The following is a 27,683-nucleotide window of genomic DNA, read 5'->3' on the forward strand; positions in this document are numbered from 1 at the left end:
ATGGCTGTTTACAAGCAGATGCTTAGTCGCTTTAAAAGCATTACTACACTACTCCGTCCACAGCCATCGTTCTCCCTTCCGTAACAATCTGTACATTGGTTCTGCTATAGATGACACATTCTTCATAAATTTGCTGTAAAAATTGAGCAGCCCTAAGTATGCTCTTAATTCGGTTACATTTGTTGGCTCAGGAGCGTGCAGGATTGCCTTCACTTTCTCTTCTGTCGGGTAGATGCCATCGGCGCTGACCATGTGCCCCAGGTAAGAGACAGAATCTTGGAAAAACTTACATTTTTCCAGCTTTAACGTTATGTTATGCTCCGAAAGCTTGCCTAGCACCCGCTCGAGCGTTTTTTGGCAATCGTCCACGTCCTGGCCTGCAATTATGACATCATCAATATAGCAACCAACATTCGGAATACCATGCAAAACCTTATCCATCATGCACTGGAACAAAGCAGGGGCACTGGCTATTCCATAAGGGAGTCTGTTATATTGATAGAGCCCCTTGTGCGTGTTAACCGTCAGAATATGTCTTGATTCTGGGCTCAGTACCACTTGTTGGTATGCCGATGACAAATCTAAGACACAAAATACTTTGCCTCCACACAGTGCTGTGAACAATTCCTCTGGTTGTGGTAGTGGGTAGTGGTCTATTTTAAGTACGGGATTTACAGTGATCTTGTAATCACCACAAAGGCGTATTTGATCGCCTTGTTTCTTTGGGACCAGAACCAGTGGAGTTGCCCAATCGCTTTTACTCACAGGCGTGATTACGCCTTGGCTTTCGAGCTCAGCGAGGCGTTTGTCTGCTTGTTCGCGCAAAGAAAAAGGAAGCGGGCGTGCTTTACAAAACACCGGCGTACAACCCGGTTGTAAAACAATTTGCGCCTCGAAGTTCCTGATAGCACCCAGCGATTGCGAAAACACGTTTGGAAACTTTGCGCGAATCTTATCTACTCTGTCTTCGCTGCGCACACTGCAAAGCGATTTCCAATTCAGCCGAAGCTTGTTAAGCCAGGTTCTTCCCAGCAATACAGGTAACTCGCGTTCGCGGTTTTTCACAACAACGATTGGTAAAACTGCACTCTGCCCGTCATAGGTCGCGGTTACATTGCATTGCCCTATAACATCCATTTTCTCGCCTGTGTACGTCTTTAGAACAACCCGAGTAGGTTCACAATGCACATGCGCAAACTTCTCTTTGTACACACTTTCAGGTACAACTGTCACTGCGGCCCCCGTGTCCACCTGCATTGACACTTTCTGGCCCTCCACATTTACAGTCACCACATAACCGTTCTTCACAGATGTGTCGACTGTGCAGTTGTACAGAGTGTGCTCTTCTTCGTCTGACGATTCCATTACTGCATGTGCCTTCAGCTCACTTTTGCTCGTTCGACACATGTTTTGAAGGTGCCCAACTTTTGAACATAGTCTGCACGAGTAGTTTTTATACCAGCACTGTTCTGGCGCGTGTGTCTTGCCACAGTGGTAACATTTTTGTTTCTTGGTCTTGTCTCGCGCCGAGCTTTTACCCTTCGCTTGGTCACGGTCGCTGCGCTGATGCTCGTTAGTCTTCATTTTCACTGCGTTTATGCTCTCTGCGCGGCTTCCTGCTTGTATTGCGGCTGTTTGTTTCGCGGCCAATTCGCTGTCAAGAGCTATTTTACATGCCCTTTCAAACGTGAGTGCGTCAGCCGTGAACAACGCCTTCTGCGTTTCTTCACTTCGGATCCCAGCTACCAATCTGTCGCGTAGCGCGTCCAGGAGAAATGGCCCGAAGTTACATTTGCGGGCTAGGTGCTTCAACTCTACTACGAAGTCTTCGACACTTTCGTGGTCAAGTTGCACTCGGCGGTTGAATTTGCACCTTTCTGCAATTACAGACGTCTTCGGGTTGTAGTGGATTTGCAAGAGCTCTTTTACTTCCGTGAAGGTCTTATCTCCTGGTAGCAATGGAACGACCAAGTTTTTGAGAATTTCATATGCTTCTGCACCAATTACTGTCAAGAAAACAGACAGTTTCTTCGCTTCCGCTATCTCGTTTGCCCTGACGTAATGCTCAAATCGTTCGACATAAGATTCGAAGTTCTGAACCTTAGGGTCGTACTCGTCTAGTCTGCCGAGCCGAGACATGGCTTGGTAGGAGAAGTAAATGTGTTACTTGTTTGGATTCCGGATCTCTTGCTAGCCTATGGTAGCGACGCCTCCAGTAGTAGCGTGGCCTCGTTGAGCCGCCGCATCTTCGTTGATGGCGTCCAGTAGGCCAGGTCACGGGGATCCCATCTTCGTCGCCAGATGAACTAACGCAGAAGAGCGACAACGGTCCAGGAGCAGAAAGGCAACTGTCTTTATTGCCAAGAACGGCTTGTTCTTATACAGAAAACCCTATGACGTCACAGGGTCATGTGGCGTCACTATATCAGGGCATAGTTAGATATCACAAGACGTCACACACGAAGCTTGCGCTACGACAGACATGTACACTCACGTGATGTATACTTTTCTGACCTGTGTTTGGCCTGAAATAACATGACCGAATGAATAACTTGGAAAATTAGTTACATATTTTCTGGGGGAAATATTGGAGGTATAGGGTTTTGGTTTATGGCATTTACTTATTTTACTTGCTGCAGCCATGTCAGTGTTATTGTAGGAGTGGGCAAAAGAAATGGAGTGCAAATGCCAAATTACAGGGAAGTAGGTGCGAGTGTAAGTAGGTGAAATGCAGTTTGAGTTCGTTAACGCAAACCATAGTTCAAACATAGCAATTGTTCTAATGCAGGGAAAAGTGATAACATCTTTCAAAACCCCTATGACATGTCGTGATGTTAAACTTCATGAAGCAGTCTGTTTTTGTGCTTCAGTGATGCACCTCTACCTCTTGACAAACAGGAGAATTTATGTCTTCACTGTTGCACTGTTTTTGTACTTGCTAAGTAGAGAGGCTAAGTTTAAAAGACAGCAACATTGGGGTATGGATTAAAAGATTAAAAAGGTGTCTGGGTACAATTGTACTTGAGATTAAAAGAGAAGCTTTGCCTCGGGAGTTACTATCTAAACGTATGGAAATTGATGAGTGATTTTTGCACCCAGTATAATGAAGTTTGTTGCATTTTAAAGAAACAGTTAAAATATACAAACTATTGTATTTGGAGCAGGTCTTTGATTTTGGCTATCCATCTTTTAAAAATACAAATTGTTGAAAATCAGAAGATTAAAGGGCCAAAGCATTAAGCTAACAACTCGATAACTGAGAAATAGACACACACAATATCACAATTCTTTAAGCTGCCCCAATTGAGACTTAATCTAAAGCAGACAGAATCAATGTATCATCCACCACGCGGAAATATATACCACTTACATTTGTAAGTAGCACTTTTGCAAAACCTTTATATACAGTGAACTCTCACTTGAGTGAACTTCAAGGGACTGAAGGAAATAGTTCGCTTAACTGAAAGTTCACTAAACTGAATATTTACTAGACCAACATAAGACATGGCATACAGAGTCAAAAGCTTGAAGTGCAATTCATGGAGCAAAAGACATGGCATCCATAGCGTTAGAAATGTGTGAAATGGAATTTGTACATATCAATGAAAAACACTCCACGTGGGTCGTTTGTGTGCACACGCGGAACCGACGAGACTGGAAAGAAAGAGACGACGACCATGCCACGACTAGCCGGTCGGAAAAAAACACGCACCACGCGGTTTGTGGTGTGACAGAGCGCCGCTTTGCTCCAGCGATGTTACTTTGTTCATGGCCTCCGAGATTACATGCTTGCTCGCTTTGTGCGGGCAATCTCGGAGGCCACGCCTCGTTGCCATTCGTTTTCCGCGCCGCCGCTTTGCCCCGTGGGCGCTGTAGCGCCAGCGACGTTACATTGCTGGAGCGGCAGTTTGATGAGCACGGGCATCGGTTGCGCCTGCAGTGCAGTGCAGTGCAACACCTGGTCCTCTGAGCGAATTCGTTAAACTGAAATATTGACCGTTCCGAAATTCATCTAAGTGAAACATTTTTGCATAGAATCTATAAGAAAACTGCCGGGGATTTTCAAAAAGTTTGTTATTCTGAAATATTTGATAAACCGACGTTCTTACAACTGAGAGTTTGCTGTATACATATTAAGTTTCATGAAATCTGTGAAATCATATATTGCATTTTTCCATTTCAGATGCATTAACAGACAAAGGTTTACAGAACTACAATATCTGATGAGGAGTTTGGCAGATTGTGCAATGCATAGAGTAGATAACCACTAGTCTGTTAGAGAACGGAATGAGTGCCAAGGGAAGAGAAGCACAAGCTAGGATGGCAGATGATTAACTGGTTTGATGAGGTTAGGAAATTTGCAGGCATTGTGTGAAATTGGCTGATAGCATGACAGTGGTTGTTGCAGATCACTGGGAGAAGTCTCCATCTTGCAGTGGATGTAAGATAGAATGATGATGGTTATGTAGAAGGGGTGCTGCCCTACCTTTGGCTTCGAGCTATATACAGTGGTGATGAAGTAGAGAGGGTGCGGCTGTGTTTTGGGCTTTCAGCTGGACTGGCTTCCTCACACAGAGCGCTGTCCTTTCGCAGGCTGGTGGGTGTCAAAGCAGCCATGCGGAGGAGAAGACATTGACGTTCGGTGGCTGATAGGAGGAGGAGGAGGGGGAGGAGGAGGAGGTAGCCATGGCCATGCGGGGCGCAAGGGGCACCCCCACGGGGCTGCCCCAGGCCATGAGCCCCGAAAGTGCTTTGGCCTCGGACATCTTCGACCAGTTCGTGTCCGCCGGCACCTTCAAGGCGGCCCTGTCCACCTACCGGCAGGTGAGTGGCCTTGCTTCATCTTGCTTCCAAGTCACTTGTCACTGTTACTGCGTAAAGCAGATACATCCTCGAAAACCGAGACAAATTTGTAGCGGACGACGCACCAGCTGGACTTATGCTACGTTTGACTGGTTCCTATCGCACCACAACTGAGTTTGCAGCAATGCGGAGGCCTCTTGACATTAGGACCAGAAAGAAACATGCCTGAACTGAATGTTCAGCTGCTATCAGAACATTTGGAGAAGTCACGTGATCGGAGTTTTGTCGGATCTCGATTGCATCCTCTGCTTGAAAATGAGAGGGACTCTGAGTGCTCTGAACAAACCTGGCAGTGTGTTCAGAGTACTCCATTTTGACTACCTGAATGTGAATACGAGAGCACTTCAAAGCACTCGAAAGCAAGCAATTGTATGTTCTCCATTTTGACCACCTGAACGTGAACTGCACTACAAGAGCACTTTAAAGCTCTTGAAAGCAGCCAGTTGAATGTTCCTGTGGTGTATGTACCACACTTAGTACATGCACAGTTTGAATCGGAGAGACTAAACTAAAAACGACATGTGGAAAATTTCAACTTGGCAGAGTAATAGCACGCTTGAAATTGCAAAAAAAAAAAGCAAAGATTGTAGGACAATGCTGTGTTGTAAAACTCAGAATGTGTATTTCAAATTGTTCTTATGGGCAAGCTAAATGAGATCCAAACATAATATATGTCACATAGAGAACCTATGAACGGAAGATGAAATTAGTAAAATTTTTAGGCGTGTATCATCATTCTTTCACAATGTATCTTTCATTTCCATAGCACACCTCATTAAAAATTGCCACAGTTTTATTACATATAACTTTTACACGCTTTACAGAAACAGCTTTTAGGCCCCTTTACAGTCACGTCACACCTACCTCTCGGAATTAATCTATCCACTGGAAACTCATCAACACTGTCCTGGCGCTCTTAGGTCATAATTGGCCCTTGCACCATAAAACAACAAATTGATCATCATCATTCATGAACAAAATTTTTAGATCCTGGAATGATTGGCATTAATCATAATTACTGAGAAAAGGCTCAGGCTTTTGAGTAAGTGATGCGCAGTCATTCACAGCGTGGCTTGCAGTGCCATCATCTTTCTCATTGTCATACCCCTGTCATTGTTGTTGTCGTGGCATTGTTCCATATGCACAGCTTTGCACAGTAAATGAGTTTAGGATTGTAGAGTTGTCTCAAGACTGTGTCTTTTTTGTTTCACCACTTCCAGTCACTTGCCACTCTGCAGATTTGCTGAACTTAATCAATTCGTCCATTGCCCGTTTTACGCTCCCTGCACTGAGTTGTCAATCAATTTCGCGTCATGTTACCATGTGCTAGCCTCCTGGTTAGCTTAGATGGTGGAGTGGCTGTTTCCTAAAGCCAGGAGTCCAAAGTCCATTTCCTGAACAAAGATATGTTTTTCATCAACTGGTTAGTCTGTTTATCGACAATACCAAAATGGCTTTCTTTGTAGCGCTCTGCTGCAGTTAGATGGATGGACGTGCTTTTCCCAACATGAAAAACTCTCAATCTTTCAGATTTCCATTCAACGTAGCATGTTCTTATAGCTTTTGTGGCACAAGCTGTATGTGTATGATTATAAAGGTGTTATGTTCTCTGCACTATGAAAATCTGCTGAAAAAAAAAATTTGTTTCGTTAACTTGCTTATTACCGTGAATGAATTAACCTGATCATCCACCGTTCACATGTCGACGTCTCCATTCCCGCAGATGTGCGACGTGCTTCAGCTGAGCCCGTCGCCGCTGCCGGTGTTCTACCCGCGGCTCAAGGTGAAGCTACGCTCGTGGCGAGCTGCCTCGCTCTGGACCAAGTTGGACAAGCGCGCGGCTCACAAATGTTACAACCGAGGAAAGGCCTGTGCGGGCATGCGGGTACGTGAGGACTTTTCCACCCCTGGCCCCTCTAGCGCTTCTTTCCTAATAGCAACGCAGGAGTGACCAATGTTGGCCCTATGTTACTCAATGTTGGGCCAATGTTGGGCCAATGTTGGCCAGCATTGAAGCAGAAAATGACCTTGTTTGCAAACCATACCCCGGAAAATGACAAACATTGCACCAGCTTTCCCAGAAATGTGGCCTGCAGGCGAGCCACGGTTTTCAGCGCAAACATACAGGCACCAAAATATAAAAAGAAAAGCTACACACAGGCCATCTAGTGTAAAAAAGTGCAACTGTAAGCAAATTGACAGATGTAGTCATCATCTGTTCACACTAAGGTGCTTTCATTCATGGAAACTATACCTGTGGGCAGTACAGAAAGGGTTGAAATGAATTGTTCAAGGTGCCCAGATGCTTACTAGTATCTTTCATAGTGTTTAGAATACTTGGACCTACCGTACATGCTCGTGTAAGGGCTGCATCCCCACGTTGGAGAGTAAAATATTGAGAAAAAAGATTCAAAACGTCCTGCCAGAAAGTGAAGTTAGTTCCGTTGCCACTAGATGGCTCTAGCCACTTCTTTGTTGGCACCTTACAGGCCTGCACGGCCGCGCCATTATTTCTTTGGTCGTCTCGACTGTGTTGGCAGCATTTCCAGTCAGATTGGTGGCATTTCGCCTCTAGAGAAAAGAGCCCAGTTTGCGTCAGTAAATTGAAACAATAAAAATGTTTATGACATGTCATTTGCCCTCTTAACCTCTGCTACAGTTGCAGAAACAGTACGAACCTTTAGCGAACCGTCATCAGCCTGTTCTCTGTAAAGGCGGCACACAGCCAAGATTATAGAAAAATGATTGCAGCTCTTACATGAGTATCTACGGTACTTTCGATAAAAAAAAAATTAGAAGTCAAAGATGTTATACCAGAACTCCTTAAAACCCCTTAATTTTATGTTTGTTTTTTACTTTATCCATGTCAATATTCTGTGATTCCAAGGCAGCCTTCCAGAGTTTACTCTCAGTACTGCGTCATGGATCACATGAGCAGTTCGTTGCAGAAATCAGACTAGTCCACCATTGAGTAGTTGATGAAGGACGCAATATAATAGTTCAGTGGTTGCCTAGTCACTGTGGCATACATGGAAATGATAATGTGGACGCAGCTCCCGATCTGTTCTTAATGGCGTCAACTGCGTTGCCATTCCTCTTTTGAGAGCGAACACAACAAAAAAAAAAAACCTTCCGTACTTGTGCGTAACCTAACGTAAGATCACTAGAATTCATCTGACTTTACAAGCGCACGCCTTTATACCCTGGACCCTAACTTACAGCTCCGTATTCCATCCGACCTTCCACAACGTGAATGCACCCTTCTAGCCAATCTGTGGCTCAGAGTAGCACTTTCAAATGCAGGCTCCCCTGATCGGAATGACCAATAGCCCACATTGTGACTTCTTCGATGGCAGCAAAATGATCATGCACCTTCTTCATGAGCGCTCTTGTTTCAGCCTGCAAAGAGTAACCCTCTGAGCCACGCTAGACCAACTGGACAAGTGCCCACTCACGGAAATTAAAATTCTTAGAAACTGGCCTGCACGAAGATCAGCGTGGGCTGCTATGGAAGTGCTGCTGCATTAATTAAGAGATACCGGACTGTGTGACATGTTTTGACTGGGCACTGTGTGACGTAGATATTATTTGTGTGACGTTGACAGTGTGTACGTGACTATACAACGCCTTTGCAGACTGTGTCGCAGTGCCCACAGAGACAGTTCCATGTTGTTTTGTTTTGTTTTTTTTTCGTCTTCCTTCTTTCTTATCTTTCACACTGCTTTCCCCCTTCCCCAATACAATGTAGCCAACTGCAGGTACCCTCTGGTTAACCGTCCTATCCTTCCTTTTCCATCTCTCTCTCTCTCTCTTTCTCTCTCTCTTTACTTTATATTTGCTGACTGGTATCTTACTTTTCATGCAATCATCTTTTCATGGTATCATCTTTTCATGCAATCGACAGCACTAGAGCTCTGTCTCATTGTTTTACTGAGCCAAGAGTTCTCACCATTTTCCTCCCGTCCAGGTTCTGATCATCGGAGGCGGTCCGTGCGGCCTCCGCACAGCCATCGAGGCACAGCTGTTGGGTGCCAAGGTGGTCGTGCTGGAGAAGCGGGACCGTTACTCACGCAACAACGTCCTCCACCTGTGGCCCTTCGTCATCCATGACCTTCGCAGCCTCGGGGCCAAGAAGTTCTTTGGAAAGTTCTGCGCCGGGTCCATAGACCACATCAGTGAGTGATAACTGACCCTCTACTTGTGCAGAACATGAGTGTTACCGTATATACTCGAATGTAGGCCGGCCCCGATTCTAAGCCGACTCCTGAAAGTCCGAAGACTGAAGAAAAAAAAAATGCTTACCTTGAATGTAGGCTGAACAAAAGAGCGAAGACAGCGTTCACAAAATGAGAAAGCATTTATTGAATGGGAACATGCCGAGCTCAATCTCGAGCACACAAGCGAGGAAAGTGCAACATCTTCCATCGCGCACAAGGATCTGTGGTCGGGGTAGGGTAGGTGTGTGGGGTAGGGCTTTTTATTTTGAGCGGCCCGAGCAGCTGCAAGCATTCGCTCAGGCCTCTTCACTCTGGCGTTTTGACACCGAGTTCCCGCAGTCATCGAATGAGATGTGTCCGTGTTTGTTTGTGTGCGTGTGACACCATGCTTGTTAATTTAGTAAGGGAATGTTTACAAGTTTATACGGCTGATAAAACTACTATGCTCACTTCGTATAGCTAGCTGCCCACTAATTTGCTATCCCAATTGATGCTTCGCCTTTCGGGCGCGACTTTTTCCCTCTTCGATGCCGAAGTCCCGCCCGGCTTGAACATTTGACGATGCCTCTATGGCTAGCACAACTTTTCGTTTGAAAGCGGCACTACAGTGGCAACGCCTATTTGGTGCCATTACGATAACACCACGCTGCACGCCAATACAACACAGGTCAACATGGCGATGTCGCTCGTGTACTTCAATTGGCTACTGGCACACCTAGTAGTGGCTGCGATACTGGCTTTTCTAGATGGCGCTAGCTATGCACCACATTTATCAATTTCAATTAAATACTGGCGCATTTTTTTAAATTGTCAAATCTAAGCCGACCCTAAAGTTTGGTATGTGATTACTTGAAAAAAGAAAGAACAATCGGCCTAGGTTCAGATAAATATGGTATATGAATACAAGGAGGCTGATGCTCATGTCTTCTTGTTTGAGTCTTTGTCCAGCCATTGCTACACAATCAGTCACATTGCTAAGCTATTGCAAAAGTGCCAATTTTCATTCTGATGAGTAAGTTAAAATTGCTGCAGTTTTGTACTTTTACACTAAGGCATTTCCTTTTTTTCTTAGTCTAGTATACTTCCCAGTCATGTCCATAAACAGCAACTATTAAAGATGCTTGATGGACACCTTAGTCCAAGCTAGTTAATTTATTGCTCTAATAAATTATTAAACAGCACGAAAAAGTACTGAACGGTCTTGTACTGAAGTACAAGACCATGTCCAGATTGTTAGTTTTCTTTTTTCTTCTTTTTTCTTTTGCAAAATCTTTACTGGCCTAGCTGCGCAATGATAAGAGAAAGTGGTGCTTCTGTCGTGAACAATGCTTCTCAGTGAATTTCATCCCTAGCATTGGAGGCCAGGTGTCCATACTTTTTTTTTTCATCCTTTTTCATGCTGCTTACCTATTCATTAAAGTAAAACAAAACACGCTTTCTTTTTTTAGATGCAAAATGCCCTCAAAGCAGCGATTGCCTCAGTTCGAATCAGTTATGAGCAGTGCTCTTGTGCTGATTTTACTGCGTGAGTGGGCCATTATGTTGAGCCAGCTTTACTCTGAATTGACGTGTCCTGATGTGAGGCAAGTTTGTAATTAGTACCTAGATTAATGAGTCATTCATTGTGTGCAGGCATCAGGCAGTTGCAGCTGATTCTCCTCAAGATTGCCCTTCTCCTAGGGGTCGAAGTTCATGAGAATGTGACCTTCAGGGACCTTCTCGAGCCACCCGAAGACCAAAGTATGGAAAGTGAGTTCAGCTTGTTCATTCATTAGGAAAGTTCGTTAATCTTTTTGAAAATCTTGGAAGATTTGTTTTTTTTACTGTATGTACATTGGCTTGCATGGCTAGACAAATGAAACAAAAACCCTGCATTGTAGAGTCGAACATTTGTGGCGCCGGTATATTGCATCCCACCTGTGTTTATTTCACGCAGGCCTGATCACGGATTGCTTTCATTGATATCCACGTTTTGTTCTTATTGAGCATTAGGTATAGCAAAGACATTTTAATTTCAGACAAGTTCATTGTAATGGTGTTCAAATGTACATGTAACATTATGGGCTAGAACTTTTATGGGTTCTTGGAAACTGCATTTTGCTTTCAGACAAATGTCAATGTTTCTTGCCATGAACAAAACTCTTTTGATGAACCTTTGCATTGTTTGAACTTTGTCCTGCTGATAACTGACTGTCGTGTCATTATAGTGTGCCCTCTGCTCCCTTTCAGAAATTGGGTGGCGGGCTCAAGTAATACCTGCCGATCATCCAGCATCTCAGTACGAGTTCGACGTGCTGATCGGGGCTGATGGAAAACGAAACACGCTCAAGGGCAAGTGATAACGCCCCCACTTCTGACGAAAATTCATATGCCAGCTAAGGTGTTAAAATGCATGCCTGGCAACTCTCCTGAATTTTCTATGAAGTTTGCCAATTTCAGGCTAGTTCTTTGATTTCATAGGTGTTACATCAAGTTTTACAAAAAATTAATTCTGTTTGCAAAAGATGTTAGAAAGGAGTTAAAACGTGGGGCAGCAAAAGATAGAAAAAAATTTATGTAAGAAGTAAATCGTGATCGTACCTGCACGCCGCTCTCTTTTGGCAGCTCAAGATGCCATATGCAGTCACTGACCGATTTTCCAGACCACGCGAGGAACGAAAAATACTCAGAAAGCATTAACAGTCCAAAAAACTCGCTCATCCAAGAAATAACATTTATTAGGCTTAGAGCGGCTTAAAAAAAATCTCTAATGTTACCCTGCCTAATACTACGCTTGCAAGCAATCGGATTTGCTTGGCTTTGTGCAAGAGTGATGTCACTTCTGTATACAATCTGACAAGAGCATCACCGCATTGGCAATCTCCGGCAACGGGGATTGCCATGGAGATCAAGAAACAAACCATGTTTCTTCGCACCACTCAGCTCTCGTGAACGCACACAAGGTAGTGCTGATCACACAAATGCGAAGCCACGCAAACACAAAGATGTCACGTCTCCGAGACACACCACATGCAAAGTAGCAGCCAAAACTTAAAAAAAGAAAGAGGATCCCGGATTAAGTGATTATGACAATAGTGCTGACCGAAAAAAGAAAGAAGCAGGGAAAAATGCCAACCACTGGACCGTTTTTTCAGCCAAGGAAGAGCGGGCATGGCCTCCGACACGGGAGGATGTCGCGCACTCTCTATTGACAGCATGCGCCTCCCATACTTGGAGGCTATAGTGCAGGCCACTGGAAGCCAAGCCTGGCCAAGCGAGGGGAAAATTCAATATCGCAGCCTCCCAAGATCGTGTAGTTGGCTCAGAATGAGCGATTTAGTCAGGAAAATTGGAAGTTCTGGGCCTAAATTCATCCAAAAAAATCGGTCACAAAGATGCATTACCTCTATGGAACCCTGATGGTGCATTTATGACGTCTGGAATAGCCATAACGTCCAAGTTTTTTGGAATCTGAAAAAATCAGTTGGCAACTGTCAGAGGCACACTTGCTTTTGTTGAGTTTATCCAGACAAGGTCATAAAGCAGACAAAATCGACCTTCATTAAGTGTGCAGGTGTCAAAAGGTGTGTGCATGGGCATACTTAAAAAGAATGTCATGATATCTGTATAAATTATTATGTCCATGCAGTTCTTACGAATTTCAAGTTCACAGGTTGGTAGTTGAGAAATTGTTGTGTTTATTATGGTGGATCAAATCACGTGCAGGCGACAAATTCTAAAGGGACACTGACTATAGTTTCGTGCTGTGTTCGCATGCGAAAATTTCACTTTGGAGTCCCAGGCCCGCAATTTGCAGATTTTACCCAACTCATTTCACTGCACTTTCCCCAAAAAAGCACAGGTTGATGAACGGTTGCTTGTACTACCCACACTCCTGATGTCATGTAAATAACCGTGGGCAGGGTCTACGAAATGTCAGAGTGTCAGTGTGCAGTAACTGGTTCCCTTCATGACATTGCTAGATACGAGCAAGGTGCTGGTGTTATTAAGAAGTTTTAGCGTGTCCTGTATTCGGGTAAGGACAAGCGGACTGGGTGTTTTACCAGATGAGCGGAGGCGCGAACGTGAACTACCTGCACGGTGCACCCTCCTGGCGTTGCAGAGCTCAACCAGACGAACACAACTAATATTACAATAGCCAAGTGTGTTTTACACCAGAAGAGATGTAACATACACTTGGTTGCTGCAATATTAGCTGTCTGTTTGCCTGATTGAGCTGTGCCACCAGGTGGCTGCACCGTGCAGGTAGTTCACGTTTACGACTCCACTCATCCGGCGGAGGTGTAATTGCGGCCTATGCAATTGCACTGCACGCAATTAGCGTAGGCCGCACCAACTTCGGCAGCCGCCCAAAGTCTGCCAATGGCACGCAGTGCAACCGATCGCGCCCCAATCGTGACACAGTAGATACTCACTTGAAGCTTCACACAAAGTATTTATTTATTTGGCTGAAAATACTGCAGGAGTGTAGCCTGCTTCTTTTTGGCAACCACATGCTTAAACAAGCAGTCCTCAACGTAGTCTAAACAATCCACAGGCGATAGGCCGATGCCCTCTATTACACCCCAGTAGCAGCGTAGAAGGGCCAAAGCAGCTACAGCCTCAGTTGAAGTCAGGAACGGGGCAGCATCAGCGCTTGCAGGATCAACCTCGGCAGCATCTTCGTTTGGCCGCTACTTCTGCTGCTATCTCCACGTCCGTCAATCGAAGCATTTTGAAACACTGTCAGTAACAAAGTATTAAGTGGCGTCTGCCAAGGCATCTATGAGTGAGCCCAGTGAGTGTACGCTGTCGCGCGTCTTTGTGGATGCAACCATGCAAACAACCAGACCTCATGAGGGATGGCAGGCGCAGAGCACGACACCGGAGGAGGAGTCAGTGCAGCAAATGCAGTGCGTCGATGATGTTGTCGAACAAGCCAAGCCGCTACGTTCAAATGGCACCCTCGGCGCGATCGATGTGTGCAGCTATAGTGCACAGCAGTTGAGAACGCCCATTGCGCCACCGCTATCTTTGAGGGTGTTGCGGGAGAACTCACCTCCTGTTAACAAAGCGCACGTGGTCTGGGGTGGCGGAGTTCGATATATACATTTTTTTTTACGTCCGATCCCGTTCGAAATAAAGAAATTTATATGTACGTGATTTTCCAGGTGATATAGAAAGTGTTCGATATACGCATTAATTCGTTATATCCGTGTTCGATATATCAATATTTGACAGTAGTTAGATGATTCAAAAAATTTCTGTAGCATGAGAGTTGTCAGGATGGCGTACTTTAATAACAAGGCCATTCTATGCTTATTAGAAAAGTGTTTCAGGGCCCCTTCAAGGACTCTCTCCTTTTCAACTTACTGCTGTGCACACTGGTGATGTGCAATGCATTAGATCACAGAATAGATGAGTTGCATCACAGTGCTGATAGTAATGAAAGCTTTAAATATTAAGGAGCTCTCAGTGCTGACATCTGGAAATAAGGACTGTTCTTACAGTTACTTTAAAGTGGGAGGCCACATTCAAAAGTCAGTTTTCTTGCACAAGATTGATTTTTTCTTTTTTAAGTTTTATGTATGCCCAAACGTTCAGGAACATGCTTCAAAAGAAATCACCTTCTTGTCATTATTAGTTTGGGAGTTACAGTGAGTTTTGCTACCCATACTTTCATATTGTGAAACCAAAATCACATAGCATTTGTTCCTAAAGTCAGTACTATTTCTTTCATGTAAATATTATTCAAAATACTTTTTTCATGTTATCTTTGTAACATTGACAAGTACTTTTTGTACTTAGTTGGGCATTCATTATTTTGTTAAAATCTCTAAAAACAGCCACAAGGCCTCTATCGCCTCTATGTGTTGTTTTTGACATCTTTCACATCGTTTGAAACATTTGTTTACATTTTTCTCAAAAAAAGATTTTGCTCCACCTGATCTTACCCAAATTTTGATAACCCTTTCTCTGAATAAATATTTGGAAATGAAATTTTGCACACTCATTCCTCACATAGAACTAGGGAAAAAGAAACTGATGCAGTATGTTTGAATTTAGAACTCGTCTTGCAAATAACTTTGGTCCAAATGGGCAATATTTTTTGCTTTGCTTAGTTTTTCAAACATTACATCCTTAATATCAATTACATTGCATTTATCCTAGGTCATTACATAGGTCCCACACTTAACTACATAAATGACAAAGCTTATACCCCTGTCACACTGGGCGTTTTAATGTCATTCGAACCGAATGGTATTAGCATCGAATGACATTATTCGGTTGCTACACAGCGATATTTAATGTCATTAGCACCGAATGACTTCCGCAATCGAATGAGTTCGAGAAACACATTCGGTTTCGCACTCGGAGCAAATGTGTACTCTCAAGCCCAGAAACAAAGCAAAACACGACAGAGCGTTTGCAAATTGCAAGCCGTACTTGTGGAGAAGTAATAACTTTTGCGTGTTTTAATGGACTTGTTACTTTAAAGAGAAAAAATCTGTGTGGCAGACTGTCGCAAAATGTTGTTACTCTCCAGCTCAGCAGCGTCTGGCCGCCAACCATGCTGCCGCCACTCTGCTCGTCGCCCATAGAACGTCTAATCATTTCCTCTGATTATTACGCCTTGCTCGTAATGCAAAGTACGCAGCAACTAATCGCTTCACCTGCTGCAACTTAGCGTCGTCGTCTATCGTCGCCATGTCAGCCATTTTGTTTGTTTTCAATTTATCGGCTACTCAGGTGGCTAAGCCTTGTTTCCGCTTATAGTGGCCACATAGTCTGGAATAGAACAACCTTTTTTGTACGTATTACTAAAATAATTTTTTTTCAGTGAAGCAACGTCCTAAATTTATTTTTAAATATATGGATTGCTTATGCAAGCACTTGATACCTACCTTGTTCTATTTTAGCTGCTACATTCTTTCGGGATGATCGCCATTGATATCGCCATCCGAATGACATTAATTTTTCTGGTGTAGCACCTCCGCGGGCGAATGACATTTGCTGCACCGAATGCCATTCGATTCGAATGACATTAAAGCTCCCAGTGTGACAGGGGTACACCTCAATTCAGCAATTCATTAGTTACTTATCATTGATGGTGCAACTACCACTCTTAACAAGTTTTACTACAAAAATTATATGCCAGAAAAATAAAATGAACAATTTTTCGCCCTTTAAATTGTTGGATAAGTTAAATAAGACATGCTTATAAAGGAAAGAAAGTTATTTCAATCCTGGCTTCCAAATTTAAAAAAAAAAAGTTTTTTTGTATGTGGCTTTCCACCTTAATCTGCCATTATCCTCTTTCCTTGTTCTTCTTTTCTTTTTTCAAAAAAAAGTTCTACTGTAAAGAATTATTGCGTGTTTTTTGAATTTTGCTGTAGCAGGACTGAACTGTAAAATTGAGTCCAATATGATTGTTTGAAACTTAGAATCGTCTTGTTCATCACAGCACTGTAGCAGCTGGCTAAACATTTAAGAAATGTGCCCTGTTTTGAATTAAACCAAAAATTTTACCGACAATTATGATACTCCCCAATATGAAATTTTAGCACAGCTCTATACGCTTTTTCATTTCGCAATATATTGGCTGCCGCAGACAATCTGTCTCGTGCGGCACGTTGCAGTCGGAGCGAAGTGTGGTGCAACTGGCTGGCTGATCAGGAGATCGCGAGAGGCAGTGCGTGGGTGACGCGTCGGCGCAATTCACAGCAGCCGCTGCATACAGACCTCCACTCATGCGGTGCTTTGTTTTCATATATGGTATCACTCAATGTGCTCACCACATGCCTTATCAATGGCATCATTGGTGAGCAGACAGAGCACTACTGTGGCGCCATCTCGTAGCGGTCGTCGCCACAGAGCCCGTCTTGTACAGCGCTACACTTTTCTTCTCCCGCTTTTGCCATACCATTCTTCTCCACTTTCCTCCTCGTGCTCTCTTCACTATCGCCCTCTTTCGTCTCCTGCTGCACTCTGCATTTGCTCCTTCATCCTTCGCTGTGCTCGTTCTATGCCGAGGGATGACGATGCCCAACGCAAGAACGAGTGCATAAGAGCTGCACTCTAAGAAAAAATGTGGTGCAGTGACTCCAATGTGTACTAATCACAAGTCTGTGAATATGAGAAGTTAAGGCTATTATTAGTTATCTTGGTCAAATTAAGATTTGAGGTTTTACAAGACAATGTGCAAACAGCATAAGAGACAGGAGGAGATACACAGACACACATACACGGCTGTTCGTGTGCCTATTCGTAGTATTTATTCTTTGTCATTCACTGTTCATGCTGTCCTCCTTAAATGTGTCTTAGCAACTCGCCCTGCCTTGCACTAAAGCTTTGGTGTTCTCAACGTGTTGTCCACCATTACGGCTTCTCCACCTGGGCCCTAATTCACTGTCCTGCTTGTAACAGGGTTCAACCGGAGAGAGTTCCGAGGCAAGCTTGCCATCGCCATCACCGCCAACTTCATGAACCGGCACACTCTGGAAGAAGCACGTGTACAGGAAATTTCAGGGGTGGCCTTCATCTTCAACCAGAGGTTCTTTCAGGTGAGCCCAGCATTAATTTCTCTTCACAGCTGATTTAGGCAACGCGACAGGACAGGAAGATAAAACAAGGGAACAATCAAGACATGCACTGTCCTGTCTATTGATCATGATCCTCATGCTCATGAGAGCCAGTGTAATGTGCTCTTTCTACTACATAGCAGAATATTATTTATTTTGTTACTTAATTAGAACCTGTACTGAAAGGAGACAGCTGTATCAGTCAAACTTCTGCTTTCAGGAGCCACCGTTATGTTAGCATGGTAGTGGCATGCTGAAGCCCGTATCACTTTTTTTTTTTCTCCTATGAGAGGCTTTTAATCTGTCTTAATATTGTTGCGTGTGGAAAGACACAGACAGAAGAGGCTATTTACAGGCTATTTACACTGGAGCCAGGCTGACACTCGCTCGCGCCAAGCGCCCCGACCAACTTCGTCGTCGTTCTCGCGGCGGCTCATTTCTTGAGCATCGCTTGAGCATATCGTAATACTACTCCCCGGCGGCAAAAGCACCGTCACGGTGCTGTTAAATATCCAAGGCGCGTGGAGAGTTGTAGGGCTTGAGTCGGGCGACGTGGACGATGTCCCTGGTTGTCACAGCGGAGGACGTAGTGGGCGTGGCTAAAACGATTTCATAGGTGACATCGGTCACTTTGCGGAGCACGCGATATGGGCCTGTGTAACAAGAAAGGAGTTTTTCACATAGGCCAACTTTATGCGAAGGTGACCAAAGCAACACGAGGCTGCCAGGCACAAAATGGACATCACGGTGACGGAGGTCGTAGCGTTGCTTCTGCTTGTCTTGGGACACTTGTAGACGACTGCGCGCAAGTTGGCGAGCGTGGTCAGCATGGGCGATTGCATCACGGGCATAAGCGCTAGTGGAAGCTGTGGCGGACGGAAGCACAGTGTCCAGTGGTAGCGTTGGTTCGCGGCCATACAAGACGTAAAACGGGGAAAAGCCAGCAGTTTCGAGACGGAAGAGTTATATGCAAAGGTAATGTAAGGTAGAGCCAGGTCCCAGTCACGATGGTCGTCGGAAACGTATTTGGATAGCATGTCTGTAAGGGTGCGGTTCAAGCGCTCAGTGAGGCCGTTCGTTTGGGGATGGTAGGAGGTGGTAAATTTGTGACGTATTGAGCAGGCACGCATGATGTCGTCGATGACTTTGGCCAAAAACGTACGGCCACGGTCTGTTAGCAATTGACACAGAGCACCATGCATCAAAATAATATCATGTAGGAGGAAGTCCGCAACATCAGTTGCGCAACTGGTCGGAAGAGCACTGGTTACGGCGTAGCGGGTCGCGTAGTCCACCGCGACTGCAACCCACTTGTTTCCTGATGTAGATTCCGGAAATTGGCCAAGAAGGTCTAAGCCGACACGATGAAAGGGCTCGGCAGGAATGTCGAGCGGCTGCAGGTAACCAGCGGGGAGCTGGGAAGGCTTCTTGCGTCGTTGGCAAACTTCACAAGCGGCGACGTAATGTCGTACGGAATGGGCAAGACCAGGCCAGAAAAAACGGCGACGTACACAATCATAGGTTCGAGATACGCCGAGATGTCCTGCCGTTGGTGCGTCGTGGAGCTCTTCTATAACGATGGAGCGGAGGTGTTTAGGTACTACAAGCAGGAACTCAGAGCCGTCCGGATGAAGGTTACGACGGTACAGAGTACCGTCGCGGAGGACGAAGAGGCGTAGAGTGGCGTCGGCCAGAGAGTGTTCAAAACGGTCGATGAGTGCTCTGATGTAGGCGTCACGACGTTGCTCGTCGGCGAAATGAAGCAGCTGTGATGCAAAGAATACGCAAGCAGCACTGGTAATATTGGAGGAGTCAGTGTCGTCAACAGGGTAACGCGACAAGCTGTCAGCGTCTTGGTGCAGGCGGCCAGACTTGTAGACCACGGAATATGAAAATTCTTGTAGCCTCAAAGCCCATCGACCAAGCCGGCCTGTAGGATTATTTAGCGATGAGAGCCAGCAGCGAGCATGATGGTCAGTGACTACGGAAAAAGGGCGACGGTAAAGGTAAGGGTGGAACTTCGCAACCGCCCAGACAAAAGCAAGGCATTCTCGTTCCGTAATGGAATAGTTGCGCTCCGATGGTGTGAGGAGGCGGCTCGCATAAGCAATTACGCGATCCTGGCGACGCTGACGCTGGGCTAAGACGGCACCTACGCCATGACCGCTGGCATCTGTACGCAATTCCGTAGGGGCATCAGGGTCGAAGTGGGCGAGAATGGGTGGTGAGGAGAGAAGAGTAACGAGACGAGAGAAGGCGGCAGCTTCTGCAGTACCCCACGAGAATTGTACGCCTTTCTTCAAAAGATTAGTGAGGGGTCTAGCAATTGCCGCAAAATCTTGAATAAAACGACGAAAGTACGAGCATAGCCCTACAAAACTTCGAACGTCTGCGGCTGTCTTCGGGACCGGAAACTCTCTGACAGCGCGAGTTTTATCGGGATCAGGCTGTACTCCGGAAGCATCAACGAGATGGCCCAGAAGAGTAATTTGCCGGTGGCCAAAACGACATTTGGACGAGTTAAGTTGCAGCTTCACCTTTCGAAATACATCAAGTATAGTTGTGAGACGTTCAAGGTGAGTGTCGAACGTTGGCGAGAAGACGATGACGTCGTCGAGGTAGCAGAGGCATGTGGACCATTTGAAACCTTGGAGCAAGGAGTCCATCATACGCTCGAAGGTGGCAGGGGCGTTGCATAATCCAAACGGCATTACTTTAAATTGGTATAAGCCGTCAGGTGTGATGAACGCGGTTTTTTTCGCGGTCCATATCGTCAACAGCAATCTGCCAGTACCCCGAACGAAGATCAATAGACGAGAAATAGCTGGAACCGTGCAGGCAGTCAAGGGCGTCGTCTATACGTGGGAGCGGGTAGACGTCCTTCTTTGTAATGCTGTTCAGATGACGGTAGTCTACACAGAAGCACCACGTGCCGTCCTTCTTCTTAACCAACACCACAGGTGACGCCCAGGGACTCGATGAAGGCTCAATGATGTTTTTATCGAGCATTTTGTTGACTTCGTTTTGAATTACTCGGCGTTCTGACGCAGAAACTCGATACGGTCGTCGGTGAATAGGCGTAGCATCGCCAGTAAGAATACGATGCTTGACTGCGAGCGTCTGGCCTAAAGGGCGATCGTCGATGTCGAAAAATATCTCGGTAGGACGATAATACTTGGCAAAGCTCTTCAGCCTGCGCCGAGGACAGGTCCGTTGCAACCATTTTCTTTATATTGGGATCGGCACCCGAGGCTGGCGCGAGGGGCCTGCTAAGCTCGCGAGAATGATCGGTCGCTAACGCTGCCACGTATTGGTCGCCGAGACAATCAACGGTGGCAAGGCAAATACCTTGCAGTAGAATTTGCTTTGCCAATCCAAAGTTGCAGCCAGGCTGACACTCGCTCGCGCCAAGCGCCCCGACCAACTTCGTCGTCGTTCTCGCGGCGGCTCATTTCTTGAGCATCGCTTGAGCATATCGTAATAATATGTTGTGTTTCTTTCAGGATATGAAAGAGAGCACAGGTATTGACCTGGAGAACATTGTGTACTATAAGGACGACACGCACTACTTTGTGATGACTGCCAAGAAGCAGAGCCTGCTGGAACGAGGAGTCATCATCAACGTAAGAAGGGCATTTTTTTTTCTAAACTCTTTCTTGTTGTCTAGATACACTTTTGTTTATTGGTGATATGCAGCTAGAGTGTGGGGAGCGCTTTGTCAAGTTTCTTGCCTAACTCCTTCCGTCCCTTGGACAAGCTCGGTGCGAATCCATCTCTTTGTCGTCAAAATGGCCAAGGATGAGCTTGACTCACGAGCAGTACTTAGCATTTTCTAGAGATGCCATGGACGAGCATAGTTTTATCTCAGTGCTTCATCATGCTCTGGCTAGATGTTGGCACACAATCTATGGGACAGCGTAAAGAGAAGCCAAGTTATTCTTTCTGAGGAGGTAAAACTGTTGGCAAGTGGGATCTTTAAAAAATAATTTGGCCATTTTCGGTCAGAAATCCGGATAATAGTGTGGCACAGAAAAGGTTGGATTTAATTGGATTTCTTTTATGCTCAACACAGCTGAATAAACGAGACACTATGCAATCAGCTATGTTTATTTGTGTGTTACAGATTACATGTTGAATTTGTGACTGTCATGTGACAGCAGGCAGTGCACAGATATATCATGTAGCAGCATATTACTTGTCACAACGTCGCGCATTTGATCTTGTAGAGACAGAGAAGAAGTACTTTATTGAAAAAGAAAGACTACATTGTACAGTAGAACTTCGTTCTTACTTTATGGGAAAAAAATAGAGCGAGATAAACTTGTGCTAACCGAGAAAACGTGCGATCTGATGTCAATAAAGAATTTGGCAGACTGAACTGTTGTCTATATTTATGTAATCCAAAACATTGTTCACATTTTTGCAGCACAATGTGCTGATGTGTGCCTAGCTGGTGGGACCCAAGCGGTCCGAAGGCGCGCACTGTCATTCTCGCGACTTTGGCACCCTTACGCGCATTGCTTGAATTCAGCCTGTGTCAGAAGCTTTTTTCGAGTGGGGCATTTTGGCGGGAAGCTTTGGCGGGCCCACTCGGCATGATTAGTTGCGGCACACTACGCCAATGCACGTCAAGTTGGTGGGGCCTGAGCCCCACCAACTCAGGCCCCACCAAGTGGTGGGGCCTGAGCAATCCGAGATGCCCATTAATAGCGTGCAGTACGCTTCTAAGGAGCACTACGTCTTATGCGCCCTGAAACAGGTAGTTAAAGATCCTTATTGCAATAGGGTTGGCGGCGACAGCTGGAAATCCGGTGTGCGACAAGCCGGGAGGAGATATGCCGGTACCCAAATAGGAAATTGGGCGTGCACTGACATTTTCACATGAAACAGATGGGCTAGTATTGCGGGGAAGCTGCTGTGGCGGGCACCTACTGTTCTTGATTTCACACACCTCGCACCTTTGCTTGTTTACATGGGATCTAGTGGCTGGGAAATGTATCACGCAATCGCAGTTTGGCAATGTGGTGAACGTTGGTGCCGAAAGACTGTGCTTCCCGGGAATGTGTGAGCTGGTAAAAGAAAAGCATAGCTGTATCGGGTCACTTTATGTGTTCTCAGTTGCGAACATTGGCGCCGAAAAATTGAACATAACGGGATCGTATCAACGATGTTCTGCTGTATTCTAAAAGAGCCAAACATTGAACTTGGCAGCTTTCAAGAAGTTGTACCAAGCTGAAATGCCCCAAATGCAATGAAATACTTAGAAATCCGCGACATCACACTTGTGTACCAGTGCTGAAACTTTTTGGTGGGGAGTTCAGGAAATGTAACTTTTGACGTTCACTTTCTTTTGTAGTACTCAATTTATTATCACGAAGTCAACAAAATATAGAAGAGGGTATCGAGTTCGGCTTGTTGGTTGTTCATCAATACAGGCCAACAGCTTCGGAAATTTGACGAGGGCTAAAAGAGGCACAAAGAAGACACACACTGGGTGCCTGTCATCATTATCATAAGATTTCTGTGCTGTTTTCCAGTAACAATTAATAAATTTTAACAGGGCTTTTAAGGCATACGTTATCTATCTAAACTGATCTAATGTTTTTCTTTAGTGGTCCGTTAAAAGCAATAGTCATCTCTTTAAGCAACTAGTGATGATGTAAGCTATCACTTTTGCTCTCCTTCTGTAGATCACAAATATTGAACAACGAATTACTGCTGTTTTTAAAATAATTAAATTATGATAAATGAGAATAAGGGAAGCCGAGGGGCCCAAATTTTGTTAGTCACGACCATATGAAGCCAAGGAAAGCATAGGGAAGTTATTTGTGTTTCCTTAATTGACGTGTAGAAAATGATAAGCTAGAAGGAAATGAAAGTGGGCGAAAAAGCAACTTGCCCCGCCGGTGAAAGGCAGGCCCACAACCTCCCCATTGCACTTGCGTTGCTTGCCCACGTGTACTATGGTGGCGGCTGCTGCCACATTCAAATTTTTCGGCATTTATGTACGTGGATGAAAATTAACCTAGAGAGTGTTAGCCAGTGGCACTCGTGGCCATGGTGGTGGATGTGCAAGATCCTTTTCACCAATGGCCTCACTTTAAGAACCTTTGTATACTACCTGAAGGCATCAAACCGGCCGAAGCCGAGACCCTCGCTGTGTGATGAATGAGAATAAGGGGAACCAAGTGGCCCACTTGTCAATTCTCAGGACTCCCAGGCCCAAAATGGGAAGGTTTTTGTCGTTAAGTCAACCAGGTGGAACTGAACCTAAATTATGTGACACTGAATTACCTTCATTGTATCCAATATTCATTATAAGCGTATATCCGCTGCACACTGATATCAGTAAGTTTTATGTTTATTTGATTGTATGCGATAATTCATTATATATCCGTGTTCATTATATCGAGGTTTCACTGTATTGAACATAATAAAGGTATTTTCATGTTAGATTCGACTGCATTATTATTATCTTCAACTCTACATGCAAAGCTCATCCGGGCTTCAGTCCTCGTGACCCCTGTTCTAAAGCCTTCTAATGCTGTGTGGGATCCACATCCATCTTTTTTAATCTGTTGTTGTGCTATTGTGTTACGTCAATTTTTTTTTATTTTTTAACCACTGCAGCAGCAATTCACTAGCATATACAACACTTCGTTGCCTTGCTTGCAATCTGTTTATCATTTTGCCAGCGCTGTTTCTGCAAAGTTGCTCCAATGGCATGTTGCTCGCTTTGACAGGACTACAGTGATACTGCACGGCTACTGTCACCCGACAACGTGGACCGAAGTGCCCTAAAAGAGTACGCGAGGGACGCTGCCGACTTTGCCACGGGCTACGCACTACCATGTCTTGAATTTGCCGTCAACCACTACGGTCAGCCGGACGTGGCAATGTTTGACTTCACCTCTATGTACGCAGCAGACAATGCCAGCCGTCTTCTCGAACGGCACGGCCACTGGCTGCTTCAGGGGCTTGTCGGCGACAGTCTTCTGGAGGTTTGTGCTTGCTATTTCAACTACACTCAGCAGTGGCAGTAGCTGTGAATTGCTGACTGGCTGGCTTAGGCCAGCCATCATATTTCCAAAGGACAAGGCACTCAAATGGACAGTTAAAGTATAAAGACCTTAACTTTTTAAATTCTTGGGCCTTTAGTGTGCCAGAACAGTACTTCAAGGTTTCGAACTTCTGCGGCATTCACAGGTACTTCTGCGGCATTCACAGGTTGTTATAGCAGCGGTAAAAAATAAAGTTTCTTATTTGTAGGTGAGGTCACTGCATCACATACTGAGGCAAAATTTCAAGGTCGACTTTCTCTGAAAGGAGGCTGCTAACGACATACAATTAGATTTTGTTCACATAAAAGGTCACATAAGAGGCTTACCTTCCTTTTTTTCTTAGTTTTTTTAGCTAGCTGCATGTTAGCTGAGACTGGTATATCGTAATCGATTGCATCCTTGCTATTGTGTACTAAAAGGCATTGCTTTCTTAAGTGCCTGACTATGTTAATGAGCTTTGTTTTCTGACACGTGCTATAGCCTTTCTGGCCCACGGGATCGGGTTGTGCTCGGGGTTTCCTGAGCTCCCTGGACGCAGCCTGGATGATTCGCTCATGGGCGGCCAACAGGGATTCTCCGCTTCATGTGAGTGTGATTTGTGCTTTGCGTTAACATTTGCTGTTGTCATAAAGCACACAGACTACCGTGCAGCACACAAACTACCAAGAGCCACACTTTTACAACACCACCTGCTTTATTCGTGCGGTTTTGTGGCATGACAAATTCGAAGTCTAGTGGGATAGGCAGTGTTTAAACAGTTGCTACAGGAGTACCAAACAAGTTGATTGGGTGAAAAATTGCTGGAATAGAAGGAAAGTATGTGTAGTTACTGGTATATATCATGAAAGTTGTCTGTTTAACATCTAATAGTCATGAGGAGCTTATGAAGGTGAAGAAACCACAGAAGTGTCATTTTGGCATCTGCTGAAGAATCCCAAAATTTGTAAATGTCCACCATAAGAAACTGGTAAGAGCTAGTGGCTTGAAAGTTTGCACAGTGATAGCACAGACTCTCTTCATACTCGGGGTGATTTGAATGCATTGTCAGTTCAACTGGGAAACATTTGGCTGATATTTGAGTAGCCGAAGGCAGCACATCGGAGCTCACGGTGGATGCTGTTGCTTTGGTGTATGCTTACCAAAGGCTGCAAAAAATATGCTTGCTTTTATCTGCAATTTTTTTTCCCGAGAATGTGGATGCAGATTTTCTAAAGTATGGCTTATACATGAATAAAAGGATAATGTAGCTTCTGCAACCTAAGATATGTTGCATGGACATTTGTTGGCAAGGTTGACGGACTGCCTGGGGCCAATTGCGATGCTTCCAAAGCATCTCTGTTTCACAAGTTCCTTTCTTCGTTTCTTTTTTTGCCAGCGAAGCTACACAGAACTATTCCGTGTGAAAGCTGAAACATGGTCTTCATCTTTTAGCCACAGCTGTTTGGTCATTGCTTTGTATTATTCTCTTCTGCAGAAGTCACACAAGACTCCTGCATGGAGAGATGAAACATCATTTTTGTCATTCAATCACAGCTGTTCAGTCAGATTCGTTTTATCGGTTCAACAAGGTGGCGCGCAACTCTTAGGCGCCCATTCCTCCAGCGAACCTCAGCCTTCTCGGCGTAACTGAGCGAACAAGCACAGCGAAAGATGGGAGCGAACATGGCATGCAATGAAAAAAGCGGCGATAGCAAAGAGGCGTGAGGAGAAAAGCAGAGAGGAGGTTGCAGTGGAACCGTGAAGTGGAAAGTGGAAGAGGGTGTGGGGAAGGGTGAGGAGGAAAGCGGAGTGCCGGCGACAAGCAGGTGCGTGGCCAGTGCGAAAACAAAGCGCTGGCATAGGCTTTGAACCCACTGCTCATTGGCTACTTCGCCTGCGGCACCGTCATGACTAGAGAATGCTCTCTGCGCGAGCCCCGCATTCCCATGTACACGTTTTCTTTCTGAACAATGAATGTCGCAACCGGTGGAAATGCTTCGTCTGCCGCTGCTGCTAAATGAGCTACCCGAGCAGAGGCAGTGCCGAGAGCACCCTGTAGTTCAAAATAAAATTCTTTGCCATAATATATAATGAATTCAGAACACCTAAACAGCTGCTCTCAAAATTCGCACTAGAGAGCGTCATAATTGTCTGTGAAATCTTTTGTTCGTGTTTTTTATTTATCGCCAACTTTGAGGCCACTATTTCTGTTCTGTATCCTCATAATGTGAATTCACTTTGCTTTACACACTCTTTCCTGCCTCTCTCAGGTTCTTGCCGAGCGGGAGTCCATCTACCGGCTACTTGCACAAACGACGCCCGAGAACCTGAGCAAGGACATGGCCGAGTACAGCCTCAACCCAAGCTCGCGGTACCCTAACCTGAACCTGCAGACGGTGCTGCCGTCGCAGGTGCGTGCCCTGTGCCGCACCGACATAGAAATCAAGCTGCCGCCCCCAGGTCCACGGCTACTCAGCGACATGCAGCGCAAGCGGCGGCGCAGAGGTTTGTGAACACCTGAGGCAGTGCGGAAAGTCAGATGGGAGCCTTAGCTAGCTTCCCCTAATACCGTAGTTACCTGTTTCTAACCCATCCCCACATCTTAAGGTGCATCTAAGTTTTTTTTTTATTGTGATAGCAACTAGCATAAGGGCTTTCGAGGTGCGTTTGCACCATTGTCGGCGCTGGCGGCGGCGGCGTGCTGTCACAGCATCCAGGGCATGTCTGTGGCAAAAGCTCCACAGGTTAAAAGGTCTCCAGAGACGCCCTAGCCTCGCAGTCCATTTGGCTGCAAAATGACAAAAGCCAAGTGGATGCACCGTCGCGTTCTGCTCAATCAGCTCCGAAGTAAAGCCGGGGCAGCGTTCCGCCTTCTGCTGCTGGCACGAGCATTGTGCGCGCGAACACTAGCGCGCCTGCTGGGAATCTTGTGTTCGTGCTGTGGTCTGAGCGAAATGGGCAGTACGCTTCAAGCTGCAAAAGCTGACGGTTTTTCGTTGGTC

General features: G+C 45.3%; 1 protein-coding gene across 1 annotated transcript in view; it reads left to right on the forward strand.

The window, feature by feature from the left end:
- The window catches only part of Mical (Molecule interacting with CasL), a 105,353-nt gene that overhangs the window by 21,840 nt on the left and 55,830 nt on the right, over positions 1–27,683 (forward strand). Inside the window, exons 2-11 of the mRNA XM_050191147.3 lie at positions 4,594–4,824; positions 6,587–6,748; positions 8,831–9,038; positions 10,713–10,829; positions 11,310–11,411; positions 17,487–17,623; positions 21,145–21,264; positions 24,385–24,642; positions 25,183–25,287; positions 26,952–27,186. Coding sequence (XP_050047104.1) covers positions 4,687–4,824; positions 6,587–6,748; positions 8,831–9,038; positions 10,713–10,829; positions 11,310–11,411; positions 17,487–17,623; positions 21,145–21,264; positions 24,385–24,642; positions 25,183–25,287; positions 26,952–27,186 — 1,582 coding nt within the window. The 5' untranslated portion in view covers positions 4,594–4,686. The remainder of the gene's footprint in view (positions 1–4,593; positions 4,825–6,586; positions 6,749–8,830; positions 9,039–10,712; positions 10,830–11,309; positions 11,412–17,486; positions 17,624–21,144; positions 21,265–24,384; positions 24,643–25,182; positions 25,288–26,951; positions 27,187–27,683) is intronic.

This window comes from Dermacentor andersoni, chromosome 10, assembly GCF_023375885.2.
Source record: "Dermacentor andersoni chromosome 10, qqDerAnde1_hic_scaffold, whole genome shotgun sequence".
In the NCBI taxonomy this organism is placed as follows: Eukaryota; Metazoa; Arthropoda; class Arachnida; order Ixodida; family Ixodidae; genus Dermacentor; species Dermacentor andersoni.